We start from the raw sequence: 23,712 nt of genomic DNA on the forward strand, positions 1-23,712 counted from the left end.
GTCTTTTAGAAAGTTCCCCTGGCAACGGAGGATGTGCTGTGGGAGGGACAGGGCTGGCAAAGAGACCAGTTAGGGGACTCTGCAGTTATCCAGGCAAAAAGCGGTATATTAAGGCAAAAAGAGGTATACTAAGACATAGTAAGAGGATTGGCGCAGGAGACCTTTCTGAGGGGCGCCTGGGTGGCTCAGTCGGTTGAGCGTCTGCCTTCGGCTCAGGTCATGATCTCGGGGTCCCGGGATCGAGCCTCACATCAGGCTCCCTGCTCGGTGGGCACCCTCTCCACGGCTTGTGTTCTCTCATGCTCTCTCTCTCTAATAAATAAAATCTTTAAAAAAAAAAGAGAGAGAGAGAGAGACCCTTCTGAGTAAGAACGCTCAGATCTTATGGATCAGCTGCCTACAGATGCTAATAATAAAAGCAATAATATTATTAATAATATTCACAGCTAACATTTATGGAAAACTTAATATGTACCAAGCACTACTGTAAGCCCCCTATATGTATTCACACATTTAATGCTCACAGCAACCTGATGAGGTAGGTACTATTCTCCTTTTACAGATGAGGAAACCAAGGCAAAGGCAGACTCTATGACCTGCCCAGTGCCACTTAGCCGGTAAGCCACAGAGCCTGGGTTCAAACTTAGGCAGCTGTGCCTTTACCATCTCAAGGGACTTCCTCTGGAGGGATCAGAGAGAGAGAGGGAGAGAGAAGGTGGGACAGGGTGAGCTCTGAGGTTTCTAGCCTAGGTAACTGAGTGCAGCCTTACCCTAAGTAGCGGCGGGTGACTTGAAAGACATTCCTCTCACCAGTCATCTACTAATTCCCTGTATACCTCATAGGAGCTGCTTAACGGGCTCGACTACAACCCAGCGCGTGCAATGTACAATAACATCCGGATGTGGCACCAGGCCCCGCTTCTACCATACTCCAGTAAAAATAAATCTCTCTGTCCAAATATAGAGTGGTCAGAAGTGCCATGTTTTACAGGACAAGAGGCAGTTATTTGGCATTAAAAATAGACAAGTTTTGGCTTCCCTGCAGATCTGGGCAAGAGCACTGCAATTTCCAGATGGAAACCTGGGTGGATGGGGTCAGCCCCCCTCAGACTGACTCAGCTATTTAAAAAGCCCATATAGAAAATTACATCCCCTTTCTGGGCCTCAGTTTACTCATCCATAAAATGAAGAGGTAAGGGGCACCTGCGTGGCTCAGTCGGTTAAGCATCTGCGCTCTGCTCAGGTCATGATCGCAGGGTCCTGGGATCATTCCCTGCTCCGTTGGGAGCCTGCTTCTCCCTCCCCCTCTGCCATGCCCCAGCTCATGCTCTCTCTCTCAAATAAATAAAATCATTAAAATATTTTTGAAAAATGAAGAGGCAAGGCATGACCATTGACATGAAAGCTTCCATTGTCTGTGAGGATTGGAACTGGAGCCCAAAGCTGGCCCTCGGAGAGCTGAAGGCCTCCTAAATCATGGGGATCCTGCACAGATAAGGTGGATAAGGCAAGTTGGCCCTTTGGTCCGCAGCTCACTGCTCACAGGACCAGAAGGGGTTTTTTCTGAGGATTTTCAGAATTCCGTCAAGGGCTTTAAATTACCCTTTTGAGTCAGACACCTTGTTAATCCACAAAGAAAGGCAAACCAGAAGTCCCCCTCCAACTAGCATACCTCCCTCTTGAGATGCTACCTTGATAAAAAGCAAGCCAAAGCCCAGCCAGACACGGGAGTCGGGGTGGGTGGTGGAGGGGCGGCCAGGCATTTTCTCTCCCTGTCCCAAGGCGCTGCCCCTACGGAGGGCCTCCGCCCTTCCCCTCTATTCTGCAGACAGGTGTCGCTGACGTACTCATGGAAGGGTGGAAGTCTCAGAGAGGGGACACAATTTGCCTAAGATCGTTCAGCTGGTGGAGGCTGGAACCAGATCCAAATCCAGGTCTGGATCCAAAGCCCGGATCTTTCCACCTCATGGGGCCTCTCCTCTGCTGCTAACTGTGTGGTCAGCAGGGCTCCTCTCCACTCCCAGAGGGGAAAGGAAATCCTGATAAAAGCAGGGAGCCTGGGGCTAACTCAGGGCAGCAGCCAGAAACAAGTCAGGAGTCTCTCATTCGCTAAGGGATCCCCTTGGAGTTTTATCACACCTTGAAAAAGAAAGACTGGCTTTGCTTTAAATGGTTTTATTAAAAATTGTACCAATTGATGGGGGAGAATATACACACACACATATGCATGTGAAGAACAGAAAGCCAAGTATTCTGTACAGGTTAAAAAACAATAGGTCCCCATTTCCCTCCCTCTCTTTCCCTGTCTCTCTCCCAGAGGCAGAGTGCCTAGGACCCAGGACAGCTAACCTGGGCTAAACAAAATGCTACATTCTCACTGGGTCTCCCCCTGACAGCCCCTGTGGACCCAGGGATGGGGCGGCCCGCTGGGCAATGCTCACAGAACAGAGAGAGGTGCCGGCCACCCGTGCAGAGAAGGGGGCAGGGCAGACCCGGCTGCAAGCTCCCAGCTCCCGTGGCCTGCAAGGCTGGTGCATCTTTGGAAGAGCTCGGCTTTCTGTGCTTTTCCCTCAAAGCTCCAAGTCCCCACCAGCCAAGGTGCTCCCTGCCCACAGTGTGCCCAGGAGGCTTCGAGTGCTGGTAAGTTCACCCTTTCCTGGACCACGTCCAGCCAAGGTCCAGCATCCCACCAAGGATCTGCCTGCACCCGGAGGGCCCTGCAGCTTCCTGCAGCCCAGGCTGAACGTTGATTCCCAGAAGCCCCGCAGAGCCCTGGAGGCAGAAGTCTTTTTGTTTTTGCTGCTCTCCACTCTCCGTACCCCCTCTTCATCAAATCCATCAAATGGCACAAGCTTGCCAGCTCTCAGTGGGCTCCTTGCTGACTGGGGCAGGCGCAGTGGCTCCCCAGCCCCCACTGGAGGCCGTGGCTGGACCATCTCAAACAACACCGCCCACCCCTCCTTCGATGCCCAGGCTGGAGCCACCCCATGGATGGGGCTGGGCCACTGGGAACAGTGAGACAAGTCAGCTGGGCCCCTCTGAGTGTTTGGAGCATGCCTGACACATAAGCTCTAGACACGGACCCACACCCCTCAGGGCTTGGGGAGGTCACTGGGAGGTGATCTTTCTCTCCCTTGCACTGAGCAAGAAAAGGCCACGGGGACAGCTCTCCAGCAGCCCAAACTTTGAAGCAGGCAAAGGCAGGGAGGCCACGCCAGGTCCTCCAACTCACTGAGGGAGTCAGCTGTCTGGCCTGAGTGGGGTTCTCTCCCCAGTTCTGTCTACCAGCTTCCAGAAACTCTAGGGTTCTGAACTGAAGGGCTCTTTTGACCCTGAATATCAGGCTTCCTCCCTCCGGGGCTTTTCTATAATGAGAGGGAGGTTTCCAGCCCCTCTCCCACCCCTCACCCTTAGCAAACCACAAAAACTCCACAAGTCTTTGGCTGGTTACAGGTCAGGAGCCAGGTCAGAGTCTCCCTCCCTCCAAATCTGATTCTCCATCCCCTAACTAGAGACAGCCAAGCTCCCGGGGGTGGGGGATGGGGGATGGGGGCCCAGAGAGAGGGATGTGTCTCCTGAGGCTGGACTTGAGGAATGTTCAGACCAACTCACCAGGCAGAGGGGGCAGGGGCCAGTCTAGATCACTAGGCCAATTAAAACCAGCCAGCCAGGAGGAACCTCTCTTCTTCCAGGAGCTATTTACCTCCTGGGAGTTTTGGGGGAAAGGGAGAAGGAGGGGGTTTTAAACTGTGCCCCAGCTTGCTTAGGATAGTGAGTTAGTTCCTGGCTTCCCATAAGATGGAGACAGTGCAGTCAGACCACCCTCCATCTGGCCCCAGGCTCAGTGTTCAGGTGGGCTTGTCAAACGCTGGGCTCCGTCCTCAGGGTAGGCCACAGGACATCCTGCCTGGGCCTGGCAAGATCTCTGAAGCTGATGGCTTTGCCTCAGCATCGAGGCCCTGGACCATTTATTTGTTCTCTCACTCAGCTCACTCAGAAGTCCACTAAGAGGGGTTCAAAGTGGCTGGCAGAAATAATCCTGGTTTTCTTGTGTGCCACTCTGAGCATACACCAGCAGCCTGCCTGTCACCGCCTTGGTCCAGAAGAGGGGAAAATGGCACATGTCCAATGCACGTCCTAAAATGGTGTGGAGACACGCAAAGAAGGCTGCATTTCACAATGGTCAGCGTGTCCCGGAGGCGGTCTTCACCTGTTCCCTGGGCTCCTCCTTGTAAGCAGGAACCCATCTTCTTAGCAGACAAACCATGGTACACACCCTGAGAATACAATTCTAGCCAAGTAGAGGTAATACCTCCAGAACATCCAAGCAGAACAAAACAAAGGCTAATGTACAGTTTGAGGTCTTTCACCTTGGGGCCACTGAGCCCATATGGCACCTTCGTGCAAATTAGGGAAGGCACCCCTTCCTCTGAGCAGACGTAGCCCCAAACTAGGGCATATAGCCTAGTGGGCATAGCATGAGCTGGATTTTCGCTTCCATTACCTTCTTCAGCAGGTATCCTTGTGCAGTGAACAACCTGCCCAACTACATCCAGTAGATTAACGCTTCCTGAAGACCTCCTGTCTGTAGAACGGGAGGAGCTTGGACTTGTTTAGATTTGAGAGTCTACTTGGACTCCTCCAATTTCCTTGGGTAGCCCTGAGGTCTTCTCTGCCCAGGGAAGCCACCTTTTCTTTGGGCCCTGCTTCATGTTAGCACCAATGTTATCTTTTCTTATACAGGCAAAAATTATAATTTAATTTCCATGTATCTGGTTAACAGATTCCCTGTGTCTTTTCAGATTCCCCGCATCTGCTATCAGAGCTGCCAGCCTGGCTGCTTTAAATTCTCTCCATTAGTGCCACAGCAGGGAGAGAAGGGAAGTTCAGAGGCAGCTGCGAGCCTGCTAAGCTCCAGAGCACGCCCTTCTGGCCTAGCTGGAAGCTGAAGGAAGCCAGGAAATGTGTACCCAGCTTTGACGGTTCCATGCTCTAATCTTTGTCTGTTACTCCAAAAGACACGGTTCAGCTGACAAAGCCACGGTGCTGGCTTCTTCCTGTATCCCACTAGGTGTGAAAAAGGAATGGGGATAAGCGGGAGGAGGTATGTTGTTTCCAAGGAAACCAAGGGGTCTGGGTTCCTCTCGGGCTGACTCTCACAGGTGGGATGGCTACCACATTTCCCAGCCCCCCGGTAATCCTGCCCCAGTTGTGCCCCAGAGTGCTGACATTGGGGGAGGAAAGCAGTCTGTTGGCCGGGTCTTTTCAAAGAAGAGCTGATGAAGGCACAAACTGCTGGTGATGGCACGTTCCTTGGCTATTTGGCTCATCTGTGGTGGACACCCAGGCCAGTCCCAGGCACCCAGAGGTGACAGGGGTCCTGCACCTCGGGACCAATCCTGGCGCCTCTGAGTGGGAGCAAGTAAGACTCGAGGCCTACCCAGAAGTTTGGTTCATTTTGCGGCACTTTGGAGGGGTCCTTGGAGAAACCCAACCCTCCCTGAGGTCTGCTGGAGATGACAGGAGCTGGGCGAGAATCCCTGAGCCCTTGGGGCAGGCACGGGGTGGGCCAAAGGAGAACCCAGATATGGAGCTGGCTGACTGGCCTTAGTGGAAGTTGCCATGCTCAGCTGGAAAGCCCCTGGCCGAGGCCCTGGGGGATGAAAGCAGTGTGACTGGCAGATCTCGGGCCCGACCACGGTGGAAGGCTGAGAGTGTTGGCGGGACCAGGAGTCTACTCCAGGCTCCTAGTTCTTAACCAAGCTCCTGTGGGAAAACTACAGTCCACTCTCTGGAGAACATCACTACCTGGTCATCTTCAACAACAGCTCACGGAAGACTTGACTTGTCAGAGCCCTTGGGAGGTCCCACATCACAGACCCATCAGCCTCAACTTCAACAGTGTTTGACAAAGGCCCTCATTCCTGGTCGAGGTCCTGAACAGGGAAAGAGGCCCCGCTTGGGGTATGTCTTATGTACACAGAGAGAAACTTTGAAAATGCAAACGCAAAACAGCAATGAACAAACTTCACAAGACACGGTGTCAGTCCTCGCCGATGTCCTTCCTGCGGTGGGTGCCCCGTACAAAGAGGGCAGCCCAGCCTCACCTGGGACCTGCCCCATTCCTGTTCTCATCAGCATTCAAAGCGAGGTTGTGTAGGAAGAGAAGGATCTGCCACCACATTCGATTTTGGTTTTGCTGGTGCTGGAAAGGAAAAAACAAAAATCAATGTAATTTCTAAACGTAGCCTGTAGCCTCAACGACTCCTTATCATTCCCAGTAAAAGTTCAGATCAAAGCATCCGGGGACAGCACTTTAATCCCATCAGGACAGCAAACTGAGGAGAGGAAGGAGGATTTGGGGTGGGGGGATGAGAAGAGTGGCGATGAGGGGGAGATAGTTGAGTTCTCCAAAAAACAATTGCAGTTTTAACATTAAAAAGAAAAGTCCAGGCTCTTTATGCACTGTGCACAAGAGGATTAAACTTTTTCCCCTGCTTGCAGGATTTTCCAGAGTTTAGCCAAGTGCTGCTTTTAATCAGATTGGCTCCTGAGCCCCTCAAACCTCAGCTGCATGAACAACAAACTTTCTTCAGAAAGAAAGAGAAGAAGTGCCCCCCTTGCTCCCCCAACTCCAAAGTAACACAGAGAACAAGGGGGAAAGGGGGGGAGCCTCCATCTGCAAGTGATTTGACACTGTGAAGGTCAAAGGGTTAATCTTCAATTTAAACCACACTGCTGAGGCAGCAAAAATCTGATTTCATCCAGTGCAAACATGCGCGCGCGCGCACGCACACACACACACACACACGCACGCACGCACACACACACACACACACACACAACTTGTGCACCCGCCCTCTCTCCCTTCCCAGCATCTCCAGCTCAGTGCTGCCCTTTTTATAGCTACTCTTGACAGTAAGCCATAAATAATCCCTCTTGGAGCGCTTTCCTACTGACTGGAGCCAATTAAACGTTAAGCAAGAACATACTTGAAAACAAAACAAAAACAAAGAATGCACACTACTCTCTGGAGGTTATCCCAGGTCCTACTGTCAGGCAGGGAAGCTGGGGGCAAAGGTCAGGGGTCAGTGGCTCCCAGGGCTGGGGCTAGGGCCCCGCCCACACAGGTACCCTTTCCCAGGGGCCAGCGGAGGCCCCCCGAGGGGACTGGGGTGCTGGAAGAGGCGGTCTTTGTTCCCTCTCTGCCTGCCAGGGCAGGAGGACTGGATTGGGGCCCTCTCCACGGGGTCCTCGGTGCATAGGGGAATAAAAAACCAGCATGCAGGAAGAAGCCAGCATGGGCTGGACCGGGATCACTGCAGTGGCCCCGCAGTGAGTGCGTCCATGTGAACTGACAGCAGAGCCGGGGCCCTTCTAGGGCTGTCTTTAACCACTGCCCCGGCCCCTAGGTCTCCGACGAAGGGGACAGGCTAAGTCAGGGGCAGAATGGAAAGTGGGCCTAGGTCTCCCGCACCTTCAGAGCTTGGTGGGAGCAGCTGGCCCTGGCCTCCCGGACTTTGCCCGAGGCGACCGTGCAGGTTTTGTGGTGCCTCCCCTCCCCGCCACCTTGGGCCACTAAGGGAAGAGAGGTGACCCATGGACTGAGGCTGACCTCAGGGCCTTGCTGAGGCAGGTGAACAGAACGCCCCCCCCCTCCCCAATCTGGGGCAACAGCGTGCCCCTTGCCCCTGCGGAAGGGAGGCTGGAAAACCTCCCAGAAAGCTGGAGTCCCGGCTACTGCAAGGCGGGGAAATCCGGGTGTGCCACAGAGGAGTCCTGGCAGACTGCGCAGGAGACTGATGGCTTCCTTGTGTTTTGTAAACAAAGATGAGTAAAAAGAGGAAACACAGCCGGCTTAACAAAATCTGGTTAGAGTAAAGCAGCGTGAAAATGGACTCAGCTGCAAAACCTGAAGGCTCCGGCCTGCCTGCAGCAGCTGGGCTGGGCACCCCTCCTCCTGCTTCCCGCCCCCCAGCTGCTGCCCAGGACAGGTGCAAAGGTCATGTGGCGGAACGGGAGGAAAATCCAGGAAAAGACTGGTCCCCAGAGAGGCCAGTCTGCTGGAATTCCAAGTCTCCTCAGGTGCCTATTTGAAAAGGCCAAGTAACAATAACAACCACAGTCATGACAAGAACAGTAACACTGAGTGTGCCAGGCTCTGTTCTGAGTGTTCTACATCCTTGCTTCTCAAAGTGGGGTCCGTGGACCAGCAGCCTCGGCATCCTCTGGGAGCTTACTAGAAATACAGATCTACTGAATCTGAATGTGCATTTTTAACAAGATCCCCAGGTGACTTGGAGACACATTAAACTCCTTTGGCCCTTCTCGACAACCCTATGAGATTACTATATATCATCATCCCCATTTTACAGATGAGAACATTGAAAGAGTTTGATAACTTGGCCACATGGCTACTAAGTGGCAGGGACTGGACTGAACTCCAGACCACCTGGCCCTAGAGCGATGTCCTTACCCATTATCATCATTCTCTGAGCGCCACCATACATCTTTATGCCAAAGCAGACCCTCTCTCCTCCCCTTCTCTAAATCATATCAAAATAGCTCAATGGCCAAGGAAAGATCACGATTCTATGATTTGGGGCCTGGGCCAATCCCATTCCTGTATGCCTCACTTTTTCCCCAAATGCCCCTCATGGAGGCTGCCTGCTGCCTGGGTTACTTCCTGGGCCCTGAGGTGTCTGGGGATGAGGCAACGCAGCACCCTCACTCCCATCATTTGGAGGGGTTGGGGGGCCCAGAAGCAGCTACGGGCCAGAGAATGCTGTCAGAGTGGAAGGCTGATCTTGTTGGGAGACACGGGCAGGCCTAGATGCAGGAGGCAGGGCCCACAGGCCCATCGTCACAAAGGACCCAAGTCCCACGTCTCTGCCTTGACAGGCCTCTGGGTACACGGATCGGCAACGAAGGCTCCCTGGGCCAGGAATCAGAGGACCTGGCTGTCGGCAGCGGCTTCCCACCAGACTGTCTGTGAGTCCTCACTTCCCTTATAAGAGAAATGCAGGCGTGGTATGAGATCAGTGGTTCCCAAACCTGACCATGTCACAGAATCCGCTGACGTGCTGTTATAAATACAGAGTCCCAGGGCTCCACCTAGACCAACTGGGTCAGAATCTCCAGGGAAGCGGTCCAGGAATTTGCACATTGAACAAACTCTCTGGGTGACATTTATTTTATTTATTTATTTATTTTTAAGATTTTATTTTTTTAAAGTAATCTCTACACCTAACACGGGGCTCGAACTCACAACCCGGAGGTCAAGAGCCAAACGCTCCACCGACTGAGGCAGCCAGGTGCCCCTGGTGACATTTTTTAAATCAGAGGTAACATTTATTGTATATTTTAGTCATCGAAAGTAATGCATGTTAACCGTAGAAAAACTGGAAAACACGAGACATGAGAAAGAAGAAAATAAAATCACTTGTGATCCTATAGCCTGGAAGAAAACACTTCATGATTGGGTATTTTTTTCAGTCTCTTTCAATCTCTTCCCATCAGAATAATGACTTGGCCAAGCCAGAGGTAAATCCTGCCCAGGTGGTTCTGAGGCAGCCAGGCCACAGACAGGCATCTGGAAACCACGGAGGAGCTTTCCAACCCTAAGGTTTATGATGTGAAGTTTGTCATCCACAATTACCTTCAGGATTACTACTCCGAGCTCCAAAAGCTGAATCCAGCCAGCCTATTGGAGGGTCTGGGTGAGCCTGGAGGCCAGGCTGCCTCGTACAGAGTTAAGCTGGCTGCGTGGCAGCCGCGAGACCAGCAAGACCAGCAAGAGCAGGGCCTGGTAACCAGTCCTCAGCCTCGGTAGCCCCTACTCTGGGCACAAGCAGATGCCACACAAATGCCACTTAGCCTTCTCTTGCCACAGGTCAGCCCCTGAAAGGTCTTCTTCTTCAACCAAGCTGCCTCACGCCAAAACTATCAAAGAATGCCCTGACTATGAGGAACAATAATAAAAACAATATTTAAAAAAAAAAATTAAACAAAAGGGCCTGAGCAGAAAAGAAAGAAAAAGGACATGAAGGGAGGCTGGTGAGAGAAACAGTAAGGAGGAAGGAAATCAACATGCACCGAACAGGATGAGGTACACAAAGACACCCAAACGTCAGAGAACACGGGTCCTTCCACCAGAAGGTGCGGAGAAGCAGGGGAGAAGGAAGGGGGAAGCAGGAAAGAGTATGCTTGGCCTCTGACGTTCAGGCACCTGGCACAGTACGGAGCACAGAAGCTGAGCTCAGGGAGTGCAGATCCCCAGAGCAGGGCCCAGCTCTCCCAGACTCAGCTGGAGCACCCTTCTAAGTCTGGGAACCTGCAAAAAGTGGCGGTTCTAAGACAGCACAGTCAGGGTACCCTTAGGGATAGGGGATTGAGGTACAGGGGGGATGGGAAACTGGGAATTGAAGCTTACAGCAGAAGGTCTCAAACTGAGAGTGTAGAGGGTAGGACCAAGGCATGGGGGGAAAAATAGAGGTGAATGCCCCAAGAGAATGGGATCCTACATGGTGGATAAGACTATCCTCTTCAGTTGAGACAGCACAGACAGGCATTAGAGACCTAGGGCTCCTCTTTCTCCAACCCATTTCTTTTCTTTCTTTTTTTTTTTTTTTTTAAGATTTTATTTATTTATTTGACAGAGAAAGACACACAGTGAGAGAGGGAACACAAGCAGGGGGAGCGGGAGAGGGAGAAGCAGGCTTCCCGCCGAGCAGGGAGCCCGATGCGGGGCTCGATCCCAGGACCCTGGGATCATGACCTGAGCCGAAGGCAGACGCCCAACGACTGAGCCACCGAGGCGCCCCTCTCCATCCCACTTTCTTGCTGTGGTCAATCAGCTGACAAGGGTTTGAGTCAGCCCCGCTGTATATAAGGCATAGCAACTGAATGCACAGCCACGCATCCTGTGTAATGGGGAGTATGCAGGTGCACACAGTGGGTACTCAGCAAGTGCACAGTGGACGAACTACAGAAGTCAGCCTTGCAAGATAACCCACTTGTCTGAGGGCAGGAACAACTGATGTCTGGCCAGGTCTAAAGATGTACTCCATGTGATAGTATCAGCCTCTTGCCTGGGGAGAGGCCCAACTAGTAAAAGACTTTTTTTCTTCTTCTTCTTCTTTTTTTTTAAAGAGCTGGCTGTAGTGTCTGACAAGGTTGGATTACACAAATCAAACTCTGTTTCATCCCACATGGCCTCTGCCCTCAGGACAAAGAGTGTTCCCTCCCCTCTCCGGATAAGAATCTCCCTCTGCCTCTCTCCCTTTGGATCCAATTCACACCCTCTGGGGGCTTTTGTGTGTCACCCGTGTTCCAGATGCTCCAGCAAAAGCTAATTCACCCCCAAAGAACTAGAGCAAAGAGCAAGCCTATACTGTGGCCAGGCTTGAAAAGGACCCTGCCAATTTACCAAACAGACGGCAATTTATAATATCTCATACTTAGAGTGCCTTCCAATCTTCCCATTTCCTCTTCACAAAGATCTGGAACACAGGACGGACACGTATTATCAGTCCCATTTTACAGATGGGGAGGTAAAGGCTCGGAAACATTCCCCCAAGCACGTTAGTTGGGGAGGTGGGGGGTTATTCAGACCCCTGACTTCTGACTCCAGAGCTATGTTTTTCCACTAAAATATTACAGTGTGTTCATTCACATCATGGCAAGTAGCACTAACTTTTCAAAGAGAATCACCACTGAGCGGCTCCCCTCGTATGTTTAAAGACATTGTTTCCAGATCATTAACTATTTAGTAAGGATGCTGTGGACCAGAAAAAAATAAACCTTCCAGAGGCAGGGCTAACTGAAGATCAAACAGAAATAAAGCTAAAACTGCTCTGAAATTATAACTTCAGATCATGTTCTGAAACCACACTCGGTTTCTTTAAAACACAGAATTTCCTATACCCTGTTTTGCAGGGAGAAACCCTCTCTCCAGAGCGATGTTTTCCCATCTCTTCCCCTTAGCCATCACAGTCTAAACCCACCCCAGCCGAGGCTGAGGGATAGAGCCTCGCCACTGAGAACACGGAACATGAACACTGAGATAAGAGAGACTTCAGGAAAATTCCACTTGAAAGAAGTTGAGAAGAAGTTTTTGTTCAATTCAGCAAGCTTCTATCGAGCCCCCAACTGGGCTAACTGTCCTTTGTGAAGGACACAAAGATGAGCAAGATGTCAACTGTCCTCAGTTGTTTTACAATCTGAACGGAAGACAACAAGAGCACAGAAGTAAGTTTTATGGGAGGCAGAGGGAGGTCAGGGCAGGGAGTGGGCGCTCCCTCACGCTCCTGTCTTCCAGGGGGTGCCTGGAAGCAGAGATGCACGGTGGGAAGACCATAGTTTTAGGATCAGTCAGATCCCTGTGGCTCCCAGCGCAGTCACTTATAGCGTAACTTGGGCACGCTGTTTCCCTTCTCTGAGCCTCGGTGTCCTACAAAATGGGGCTAACGGGGTCCAGAGGTACAAGGTTGCTGTGGTGATCCAATGAGAAACATCCATGTAAAGCAATGGGCCTGGTGACTGTGCCGAGCAAGCAGCTCACTCCCCACGCTGAGGACAGGGAAACCTGCGCCCCACTTAAGCTTGCTGAGCACTTCCCTCAACATCCTCTCCCTCAGAGTGCCTGCCCCAGGACTGCTATCTTCTAAACAGACTTAAGAAGTCCTGGGGAAATCCCTGACTTTTCACTCTGAGATGGGCCAAGATAGCTAGAGGCAGCTGGGCTCAGAATTCCAGGCAGCCAAGCTGAGCAAGGGATTCTGAAACCCACAGGGCAGCCCCTTGGGTCCAGTGGCCCACTGCCCTAAGAAGGCTTCTGACCCAGATGCTAGAGGAACGAGCAACGTGGCAAAACAGAGAAGGAAAAAATAGCCCCTGGCCAAGAGCTTCCTCAGGGCAGTCAGCCGTGCCAACAGGATGTTGAAGCCACTGGCTGCCATCATGGCGACACCAATCACTTCTTCTGGGAAGAAAGGGTAGCCCGGGGCCAGCCGGGTCTCAGTCGAAGACAGGAGAGTTTCCTCTAATGCAACTGCAGGCCACTGGCTCCAGCCACTGGGGGCTGGGGGACGGGGCTGTGTGCACCACCCATATCCCCAGAGCCCCGTGCGGCGCCTCCCCAGCCTCTGGAGGCTGCCACTCCTGGGCCCCTTACCCAGCTTCCCACAGGGACAGCTCTGGCTCCCTCAGCCTGAGAACTGCTCCATCGAACTACTGGACAACTTCTTAAGAACTCAGGAAGGAATGCTGGTGTGTGTGCTCTGGTGGAAGGTGAGGGGGAGAGGATTGAGGAGCAGCAGATCTGCTGTGGGGCTATGAGATCATGGAAAAGGAGCCCCCAAAGCTCTGACTCCCAAACCGGGGCCTTGGTGGCTGGCTGTTCCTGTCCTGCCTGGAGCCAGGCCCCTCGCCAGGACAAGGCAAGCTAAGCGTGGAAGAAGGCTGGACCCTCCCCCTCACCACATATACTGGCTGTTCTCCTTCTGGTCATGGAACATGCCCTCTTGGCTGTCAGACAGGATCAAAAGGCAAACCAGACATTTTTCTTCATCCTTTCTTTCTTGTGCCTCTCCCAACCCCTCCTCCCATCAGCCCCCTTCTCCCCTAAGGGAAAAAAAAAAAAAAAAAGCCAACTCCCATCCCCAAGGCCTATAGCTTGGTGAGGAGGGAATGAACTCTCCGGAACTACAAGGCCCTTCTCCTGGAAGAGAGAGTAGTCAGGTGCAGAGTTGTGTGGGGAACTCGGCCTCTAGTCAGCCACGCTGATGACTCAGAAGCTAAATATAGTGAGCGATATAAACAGAGCCAGCCACAGAGCAAACACAGGGCCCCCAAGCCCTGGCCTGGCTCTCACGCACAGCGGCCCTCCACGGCCCCTCCCCCAGCCTCACTTTTCCCCAGGCACCCTCCTAGGTAGACCTCCCACTGCTGGAACAGAGGCTGGCTCCATAGGGACCTTCTCAGTCTAAGGTGAATCTCTGGGGCTCCTGCCCAGGGTTGCCACATCTAGGGTCTGAACAACCTCATTAGCCACAGTCTGAGCCCCTAAAACCACTCAGCAACAAGGAGGGCATCCCAAAGGGTCAGGAAGCAGTCAAGGGCCCCTGAACAAAGGATCCAGGCTGTTGGCAGATGTAAACTCCACTCTGGGTACAACTTCCAAGTGAGCTCCCTAAGAACTATAAAGACAGGTCCAAGCAAAATCCTAAAATCATCTTTTGGCACATTTCTCAAAGTGTTAAACTGCCCACACCTTAATAGTTATATATATTATAATCTCCACTGGGCTTTCACATCTGCTCTGCTAGGTAAGTATGAGACATCGAGGTTCAGGGAAGTTAAACGATATGCCTATGGACAGAGAACTCATAAGTGACAGAGGTAGAAATTTGAACCCAGGTCTGCCTTTAAGTCTAGGATCCTTTCTGTGATATTGCAACAAAAGGTAGTTTCTAGTGAGTGGCTAACATTTTCCTCAGATTTCATTTTCCAGAAAGTCTGATTACTACTCAGGGAATTTCCAAATCGGGACTATTCTGAATGAAGCCACTCCCCATCCAAGTGAAAAAGCCATTTCCAACTCAAGGAATTCCAATGTGCTTGTAGCTTTATTCACACACACAATGGTCTACAGTGGCTTTTTTTTTTTTTTTTTTTTTTTTAGGATTCTTGGCTTCTTAACATGGCCCAGAAATACACCCCCATAAATTTCAAGATGGTGCCATTGGGATAGGAGACATTCCTAAGAGGAGGGGACAGCAGCCACTGTCCATTCTTAAGCCCATACTGGAGGAGACTGTGGAAGGGGGAATGGAGAGAAACTAGAACCCACACCTTCTGACTCCAGCAGCTCATGAACACAGTGAGGAAGCAAACGTGTATCTCCTCTTCACTGCAGAAGCTGGAGAGACACAGAAATACCAGGGTATCTTCACAGAACCTGAGTCAAGGTAGGCCCTGGTCAGCAGATCACCGACTCTTGATTTCAGCTCAGGTCATGATCTCAGTTCGTGAGATTGGGCCCTGTATTGGGCTCGGTGCCCAGAGCAAAGTCTGTTTGTCCCTCTCCCTCCTCCACTGCCCCTCCACTCTTTCTCTCTCTAAAATAAATAAATAAAATCTAAAAAAAAAGGGGGGGGACCATTCCACTCCTGACCCAGTCAAAGGAAGGTGGGACGTGTGACCAGGTTGGGAAAGGCTTTTGTCTCCAAACGCCCAGTGTCCAACTCTCTTGCTGCTTTGGCGACCCAAAGAGCCAACAAAAAGCACCTCACTGACACTGATATTCTGCCTTCAAATCCTTGCCTTTCCATCCAGAGGAGCCACCCTGAACTGATCACTCGGGTAACCAGGCTAGACCCCCACCCTGCATGCTCCTTAGGAAGTATGTGGCCGGCAAAAATCCAGATCCAACATCCAGTACAATTTGCAACCTTTTGAACTGGGGGTCATGTTGATGCACTCAATTGGCCATAATGCCATCCTACAACGCACTACCCCGTCATGGTACCCCCCACCGCCTCTGCTCCACATCTCCTAGGAAGAAGTGTTCCCCTGACACAGAAAAAGAATTACTTGAGGTCCTTAACTAGGGACCAAAAGTGAATGCTCACACTCCCTACAGGACTCAGGGACCAAGGACCATTGTCTGACCTTGGGACACCATCCCAGATCCCAGATCTGAGGAGAAAGGAAATGGCCAAGCCCTCTCAACAACTTATTGCTTCTTGGGTTGTGTTTCCTGGCTCCCTAAACTCGGCCTATATCGATGGGGGATTGATCATCATTCTTTGAGGAGAAATGTACAAGGCCGAGGCCCACAAGTGAACAGCTTGGACACTGATTTCTCTGTGCAGGGCAGGTAGAGGGGAGTTCAGGGGAGGCAACTCTGCTACAGGATCAGCCTGATGGGAGGGGTGGGAAATGCATGGTGAACTGACAAGAACAAATGTGAGGGATGATCAGGCTTCTAGATGGACAACAGGAAACATGCATTAAAGAATACCTACTGTGTACCCAGAACTTTAAATGGTATTTTCTCACTTAACCTTCACGGTAATATTCTGTGGTATTAGCTCTAATTTACAGAGGAGGAGCTAGACTTGACAAGGTCAAGTGCCTTCCTGATGGCTAGTGGGTGGCAGAGCTGGTATTTAAACCTGGGCCTTCTGACTTTGGACTCAAAGCCTAGAGACTTAATCCTAAACCACTTCCTTCCTAGTACCTCAGCGTCCCTGCCTGCCAAGGAAGGGAATAGGGAAAGAAAAGAAAAGAATGTAGGAGTCACAACAGTACTTTCTAGATATGAAATATTAGACTGCGGCTTATGTAATAAAGTCAGAAAATGACTCACTTCTTAAAGCTAGCTGCTAAAAGTTCCTCTGCATGCCGGTGCTCCTTCTGCCCATGGCCCTCATCCTAGCCCTTCCTGCAGGATGAGCTCCTGGACACGGGCTGTGAGCAGGGTTAGTGGGGAGGGCAGGGTTAAAAGCAAGAGGATTCCACCGACAAAAAGCCTGGTTCTCTGTAATGGAAAGTTTGGGAAAACCAGCTCTGGGATAGAAAGGCTTAGCTGACCAGCCTCCCGCCACTGTGAGGTAGGAGTAGACAGCAGCCGGAGGCTGAGGGACACGGGGGACTCAGGAGCCAGTAGGGGTGAGGTGCAGAACACCGCAGGGGAGATTCTCCTACGGTTCTCCTTTGGCTCTGCTGCTCTGCCCCTCCTCCCAGGCTGGGGTAGCTCTGGCTGATAGCTGAAAGATACCCTCAAAAAGGCAGCCCCGGACTGGGGAAAATGATGCCACGCGGCAACGAGCAGGGTCAGACCTTGGGATGAGGGCTGTCTCCACCCGTTCAGGACTGAGTCATCAAGAAAGGGCCCTGGGCTGTGTTCTAGCCCTGTCCTCCCACTCTGCTCCCAAGCCTACGGGGGCTCACCAATGGTTGGAGGAATATTCTGGGAAACAACCGCTGAGAGAGATCAGGTCTATTGGGAATGAAGAAAGCTGCCTTCCAGACAGTCCTCTAGATGAATCTGGGAGACCCACAGCCACTGTGCCCTCCAAAAGCTCCAGCACCGGGACTGGAAGCTGTGAGCTGGTGTCAGCCATAGGCCTGTACAACCAGGCTGGAGTGAATGGGCAGGAAGGAGGCCAAGAGACGGAAATCCAGAATCAGAGCAAGTCCACACATGGAATGAAGGGGAGACTCGAAGCCAAGTTTCCAGATAACAATCAAAAGGAGGGACTAGGGACTGGAGCGAGGGACCAACGGAGGAAGCTAGGCTGCCTTATTACCTAAGCATAGGGCCCCCCTCTCTTCCAGATCACTAAGGGACTAGGAGAGCCACCCAGGACCAGGTCTAGCCCCAGATTTCCCTCAGAACTCCTTGGCAGAAGGCACTAACCATATGTAACCCCCAATGGTCTGTTCTCAGGAGACCAAAAGACAACTTCTCTCTCCCCTGGTGTTGGCAATGGTTTGGCCCTTCAGTCAAACCTACTCTGATCACCTGAAGTTACCCATCTAAACTCAGGGCCTGCCCAACCATGATGAGTTATTTATTCTCGATTCCAGACACACACACACACACACACACACACACACACACACACACACACAGCCCACTAGGACAGTCCCCGAGGTAGGAACCGTGTTCATTTCCAGGTGGCATGCCTTTGCTTCCATGGTGGTTGTAGGAGCACAGAATCAGCCTTGGGCTCCTCTCCCTGCCTTGGCAGCCATCCAAAAAGCCAGCCCAGAGAGGAAGGGTTAAGTGCATGGGGGCTGGCCCAGACAGCGGCTGCAGAGCCGGGCAGCCTCCAGCCCATGGCACGGAGGGCTCCTCCAGCACGAGCCTGCCAGCCGCCGCTGCCTTTGTTGATGGACTCTGCCACATGCTCGACTGACACGCGATGCTCCGCCCCGGCGGGGCTGGTGCCAGGCTGCCGGCCAAGCGCCCGGCCGCCAGTCTGGAGAGACTCTCTGAGGTACACTCTCCAGAATCCCAGGTCCCGGTTCCCAGACAGAGACAATGAGGAGCAGCCTCCCCAGCTGGAAAGTGTCAGGTTACAACCGGTTCCACCACTTTCCCCCACTCAGGCCCATCCCTCGGCCTTGGTTACCCGGTTCCCACTGCACCTCATGTCAGGCACCCCCGACTGTCCGGTTTCACTGAGGCACCCTGAAAACCTTCCCTTTGGGTCTGGGAGGGACAATCTCCCACCCTGGCCTTGAGCAGACACAGTGTGTCAAACAAGGCTGCAGAAAGCCACCCCGTTCCCCAGGAGAGATGGTAGCATTTCCTGACAATCTGCTGGACAAACCGCTCTTAGGAAGCCTGAGCTGAGAGAGGGCAGAGAACCAACTTGGAGCTCAGAGATGGCAAGAGTGCTCAGCCAGTTGGGCCCATCCAGTTAACCCTGGGACCATATCCTTGTGGCCTGGCAGACACAGAGTTGCTGAGGCAGGTCAGAGCCCCCCAGCCCCAGCAGACCCCCCCCCCCCCCCCCCCCCCCCCCCCCCCCCCCCCCGTGCCTACTTGCTGCATGTGAAGCCGATGGAACTGGTCTGCAATGCACTGAAGCTTTCGGGCAATCTGTACCTCTGCTCGATGCTGCCACTGCCCTTCAGGGGGCTGCCCCCCAAGGGGCAAGCCTGCAGGGAAACTGGCCGGGAGAGGGAGCCGGTAGCCAGCATTGCCTGCAAAGACAGAGGGCCCACATCTCAGCATTCAGCTGCACCATCCACCCTATGCCTAACACTCCTGGCTGACCCCTGGGGCCTGAGGCCTTTATCGGGCACACTGCCAGATTTGGACAGCCTGACCTGCCGGCTGCCCAAGCATCTAAAAGCTGATGTTCAGAGGAAGCAAATGGTCCTAGCCCTGTCCCTTCACAGGCAGTGCCGGGGCAAAAGTAGTATGTGTGGGGGAACTTGCCAGCTTTTGGTCTTTATTTACCAAGCTGTGCTTGGCCACTATTTATTTCTCATGCAGTAGCAGGTTGAAGCTCTTCTCTGGAAAAGCACCGGAGGCAGCTCTCCAGAGTTCCTGGGTTGAACAAAGCAAGGAGGGAGAAAGAGAAAACCAAAATGTGCCTTCACTTTTTCCCCTGGCTGGGCCCAGGTCCTGAAGCTCTGGGCAATGGTATGAAAAAGAGGGAGAGAAAACTCCTCAGACCCACTGGATAGCCAAGTTCCTCTCTGGAGGAGCCCCAGGCCAGACCGCAGGACCTCGAGACCTGCGCTGCACCCTACCCAAGTGCTGGCAAGCTTGCTGCCGCTAGGGGTGCCCGCCTGCCTCCTCCCTCTGTTCCCTCTTCCCTGCTGGCCGGCCTTATCCATCTTCTCGGCCTCCCCAAGGAAGTACCAGGCAGCTCCCTCCAGGAATAACTGCAGCGGCTCCTCAAGAGGCAACCTCAGACCTAGCAAGACAGCCTCCGAACCTTTCCCCCACCCCTCCATAAGCTATTGTGCTAAAGAAGAAAGCAGACTGAGTGTCTAACCCTGTCCCTTTGCCAGAGGAGGGCATGTTACTCATAAAACAAACCATTTAAACCCACACATGCAGGGGGGCTTGTCTGATTGAGTCTTGGAAACAGCCCCGCAGCCGGCACTGAGTCCCAGCAGGCCCAACCTCTTTCTCCAGTTCCCCTTCCAAGCACAGAAAGTCCCAAGTGACACCTTCTGCCTTCAGGAACCTTCCCTCCCAGAAAGGGCTGGGTTTTTCCCTTCAGTGTCAACAGCAAGTCACAGATCCCCCAACCTTCTCCGGGGCCACTTTGGCCAATTAGTGGAAGGCATACCACTCCCAGGACACAAAAGCCTGGGCCACTCAATGGGCCACAGGATGTAAAGCCCAAGGCCCAGGTACCCTCTCTCCAACCCCAAAAGGCACCATGGACCCAAGGATCCCTGCAGAAAGGGACAAAAAGGCAGAAATGATGGCATAGCAACTTGCCTTTCTTGGTGCCCGAGGAGCACAGGTGAAAAGCAGTAACAGGCAGAGAAGAAGAGTGACGAGTCGAGGAGTCCCTAGCCCCCGCTGTTTAATTTGGGGAAGGAAATAACAAAGTGCAGGTCTGAGGAGGGAAAGTCCCCTCTTTTCCCCCAGTCTCTATGGGAGGAGTCCTGAGGCTAAGAGCACTCACCATAAAAGAGTCGCTGGGGTTCTTGGGTCACCCCACAAGGCAGCATGACACCCTGACTCGGGGAGGCCGGACTGAGGGTCTGGGTGGCCTTGTCTTCCTGGCTGGTGGGTCGAAGCCCAGGGCCACAGCAGTGGGTGAGAGGGAAGAGATGCAGACGGCTGAGGGGGCAGTCCAGCTGGCTCTGGGCAAACAGGTCAGCAGAGAGCAAGCTCCCGGGCTGCGTCCCCGGCTCCCCGTCGTCTGGCTGGAACACATCATCCTCTAGCTCCTCCACACACTGAGGCGGCTCCATCTCCCCTGTTAGAGCGCAAAGCAGGTCTCCGGGGTGCCGCTCCTACCCAGGCCAAACCTGAAGGATCCCCCTCCCCTTTCTTCTGCCCTGCTTCTCCTTCTTACCTGGGGCAGTGGGGCCAGGTACTGAGGGCAGATAACCTGGTGATAAAGTACTACCAAGGATGACACCCACCCCAAACAGTGAGGAGCGCCTCACTGTTCAAGGATGCGCCATACCTCTTCCCTGGGCCTTCCCAGAGCCACCCCCCACCTTGGCCTTTTCTTCTGACCCAGGCTGGTTCCGGTCATGAAGTCTGACTGCTATTGACTCTGAGCAATAGCAGGAGTATGATCAACTGCTACAAGCATGCAGGACACCTGGGGAAATGTCAACAAGACTAGACCCTGTGAGTGCCTGAGGGAGGGCAGAGGGTGCTGTGACTGGCTGTACACACACTGCACACACACACACACACACACACACACACTCACTCTCACTCACTCACTGCCCTGAGGAGTAACCACCCAGCTCTCCTCTCAGTCTGAGCTGAGCTCCCAGCTGAGCAGCAAAAACAAAAGCCAGCAATCAGAGGGCAGCCAGGTTCCCTCCAAACCTGCTAAGCCCCGCCCAGATGCCCATCTACTGTAGTCTCCACCCCCTGTTTGCTCAACACAACAAACAGGCTCCACGGTGTGGGGTGTGGTAAGCGTGTCCTGGGAGAGAGGGCAGAAAGACCCAAGATAATCATTGCCGTCCCAGCAGAGGAGAGCTGTCTGTCCACCACAGGTTGGCCGAGAGGGTAGGTCCAACATCCAGCATGTGGCTAGCCTCCCCCAGCTCAGCCTACTCAGTAGTGTCCATGACTTCAATCTTCCTTCCCCACAGCCCAGCATTCCTGTCAGTGTTGAACCTGAGACTGGCGTAACCTTCCTCACAGAAGGAAGTGAAATTCAGCCCTCTGTGACCTCACTCACCGCCTCTGTACTACTCAGGTTGTCGATACGAGTTTCTTGGTCATAAAGAAGTTCCTCTTGCTCCACCTGATGGCTCTGGGAAATCTGAGCTTGGAGCCACCCAGCATTTTGAGCTCCCAACACAGCCCCCTACACACACACACACACACACACACACACCCACACACCCCCCCACACACACACACCCACCCAGGAACCTGTTAGAGTCCCTGGGGCAGCCAGAAGGAGCAACTACCTGAATGGTTAAGGATATAGAGAGATACTGTTTGTCACTGCTAGATTCAATTAGACATCCCCTGGGAATTGTCTCCCAGTCTCTTGCCTTTGAAAAACAAGCCAAATGGTCTGTGGGTTGGTAAAGTACTTAAAGGCATCTCACTTAAATTCAGAATCTTGGCTTCCCTAAATGCAAGCTCTCTCTGAGGTGCTTGCTTCAACCCTCCCTCCATCCCAACTAGTCCGTGAGCTATCTATGACGCCATCTCTGCCCTCTTCCCTGGTGAGTGAGGAGACCCCTGCTTGGATGGCAAAACAGGCACACGGTGTTCTTTGGAAAGAGTTTCCCAAAGGAGGGTAGGAGATCTTCAGCTTATCAGCACCAGGAAACAAAGTTTCTGGCTGAAAGGACCAAGTGCTGTCTTGCCAGTCACCTGGCAGGGCCTCCCCTCCAGCCCTTCAGGCTTCTCTCCCCAAGCTGGCAATCCCAGCCTAAGAAGGGGCCCTCCAAAGCCAATCACAAGCAGCAGTCATTGTCTTGGTTTTTCCTTTGAAGCCGGTCACCTCCCCCTCCCCCTCCCAGCAAAGCCCCAAAGTTCAACCCTTGCCTGGACTGTGGGGGAAATGCAGCCATAGGGTGTGTCTCTGCAAGCCCTGGGGACCCTACCCATTCTCCACAGGAACTGCAGGTGGCTCTTCTGTACGCGGGAGCCTCCCGAGGGGTGCTGGGCAAAGTCAAGTGTAAACTGGGATACGGTAAGGAGACCCTCTTCTCCCCTTCGCCTGAGCTGAGGGGGTGATGTCCAAACTGGTCGGAGGAGCACACTTCTTGAGAGCACAGCCTGGGAAGGCTTTATTCCTAGCAAGGGGAATCAAAGCCCGCTGGAGCCGTCCCAGCCCCCAGGGGCTGTAACTGGGATGCTGAACTTAAGACTCCTCCTCCTAGGAGAAGTGCCTAGCCAGGCACTCTGAACCTCGATAAAGGAGTTAAAATCTCGGAACGCACACATACATACATGCATACACACTCACGCACCCACACGACACACAGCAGACCTGGGTGACTCCAGGAGAGAGTCTCGGCCTCCGAGTCGTGATGCCAGGGCTCCGCGCCAGGGTCCAGCGTGACGAGCACTCGGGGGCTTGGCGCCCAGACTCAATTGGGAAGGAGGGAAAGAGCCCAGCTGTTAAGGAGAGGAGCCTTCAGACTCCGCAGGGAGGCCGGACGCCCCAGAACTCCCTGTCCTACCCCAAATTCAGGTCCAGAGGCCGGGCCGTTCTCGGGAGCCCAGGTCTGCTCAGCAGTGAACCGCAGGTTCCCCTGCCCACCTGGACACAACTCCTTGCTGTCTGAAATGCTACTACCCCCAAGTTCCCTCGTGGAGCAGCGCACCTAGATGAGGGTTCTGCACCCCGTTCCCGCACCCAAGCGCTCCAGTCCTTCATGGTCACCCCAGACGCCCGCAGCCCAACCCTTCCCGGGCCCCCATGCGCAGCACGACTCCTCTCCCCACTTCCCCGAGGAGGTGAGATCCAACTCCGTCCGGCCCCGGCCGCCCGCGCGCTCACCGGGCTGCGGCGGGTGGCGGGAGGCGCGGGCAGGGGCGGCGGCGGCAGCTGGCTGGCTGGCGCGGGAGGAGGCCACTGTGCACCGCGCGGTATTGTTTCCAAAATACGCCCGCTCGGGGCATCCCGCAAACAGCTGATGAGGCCCCGCCTCCGACGCGTCACGCCCACGGCTGGCCAATGGCGAGTGGAGCCCCAAGTCCCGGGCTGGGCGGCTGCCAGGGACGGTCACGAATGTACGAACCTTCCCTAGGAAACATTGCAAGGGGCCGAGCGAAATTCCGGCTCCCGTCAGAAACGCAATTGGAGCGCCATAGTCGGCGCAGGTTCCGTTCCTAACGCCAGCTCGGGAAGGACCGGAGAGTCCCTGAGTCCTCTCTATTAGAAGGGAGAGAGGGGGCGCCAAAGTGACTCTTGTCTTCTCTTTCTCTGGAATGGCCTGATAATTCTGGAGCGTCCAGAAAGGGAGGGGAGGAGGAGGCCGCAAGCTTTTAGGTGGGGCGGGCCGCGTCCA

The 23,712-nt window shown here is 53.5% G+C and overlaps 1 protein-coding gene across 1 annotated transcript; it reads right to left on the reverse strand.

Moving 5' to 3' along the window:
- Positions 1-2,159: 2,159 nt before the first annotated feature.
- BMF (Bcl2 modifying factor) lies at positions 2,160-23,323 on the reverse strand. The gene is given in 7 exon segments (XM_025883967.1): positions 2,160-6,205; positions 18,560-18,720; positions 20,169-20,465; positions 22,689-22,775; positions 22,778-22,816; positions 23,202-23,257; positions 23,259-23,323. Coding segments are annotated over 7 exon segments (807 nt in total). The 3' UTR covers positions 2,160-6,103.
- Between the last annotated feature and the right edge of the window lie 389 nt (positions 23,324-23,712).

The sequence above is a fragment of the Callorhinus ursinus genome, unplaced genomic scaffold (assembly GCF_003265705.2).
Source record: "Callorhinus ursinus isolate GAN/ISIS: 27379988/994484 unplaced genomic scaffold, GSC_fseal_2.0 scaffold25, whole genome shotgun sequence".
NCBI lineage: Eukaryota > Metazoa > Chordata > Mammalia > Carnivora > Otariidae > Callorhinus > Callorhinus ursinus.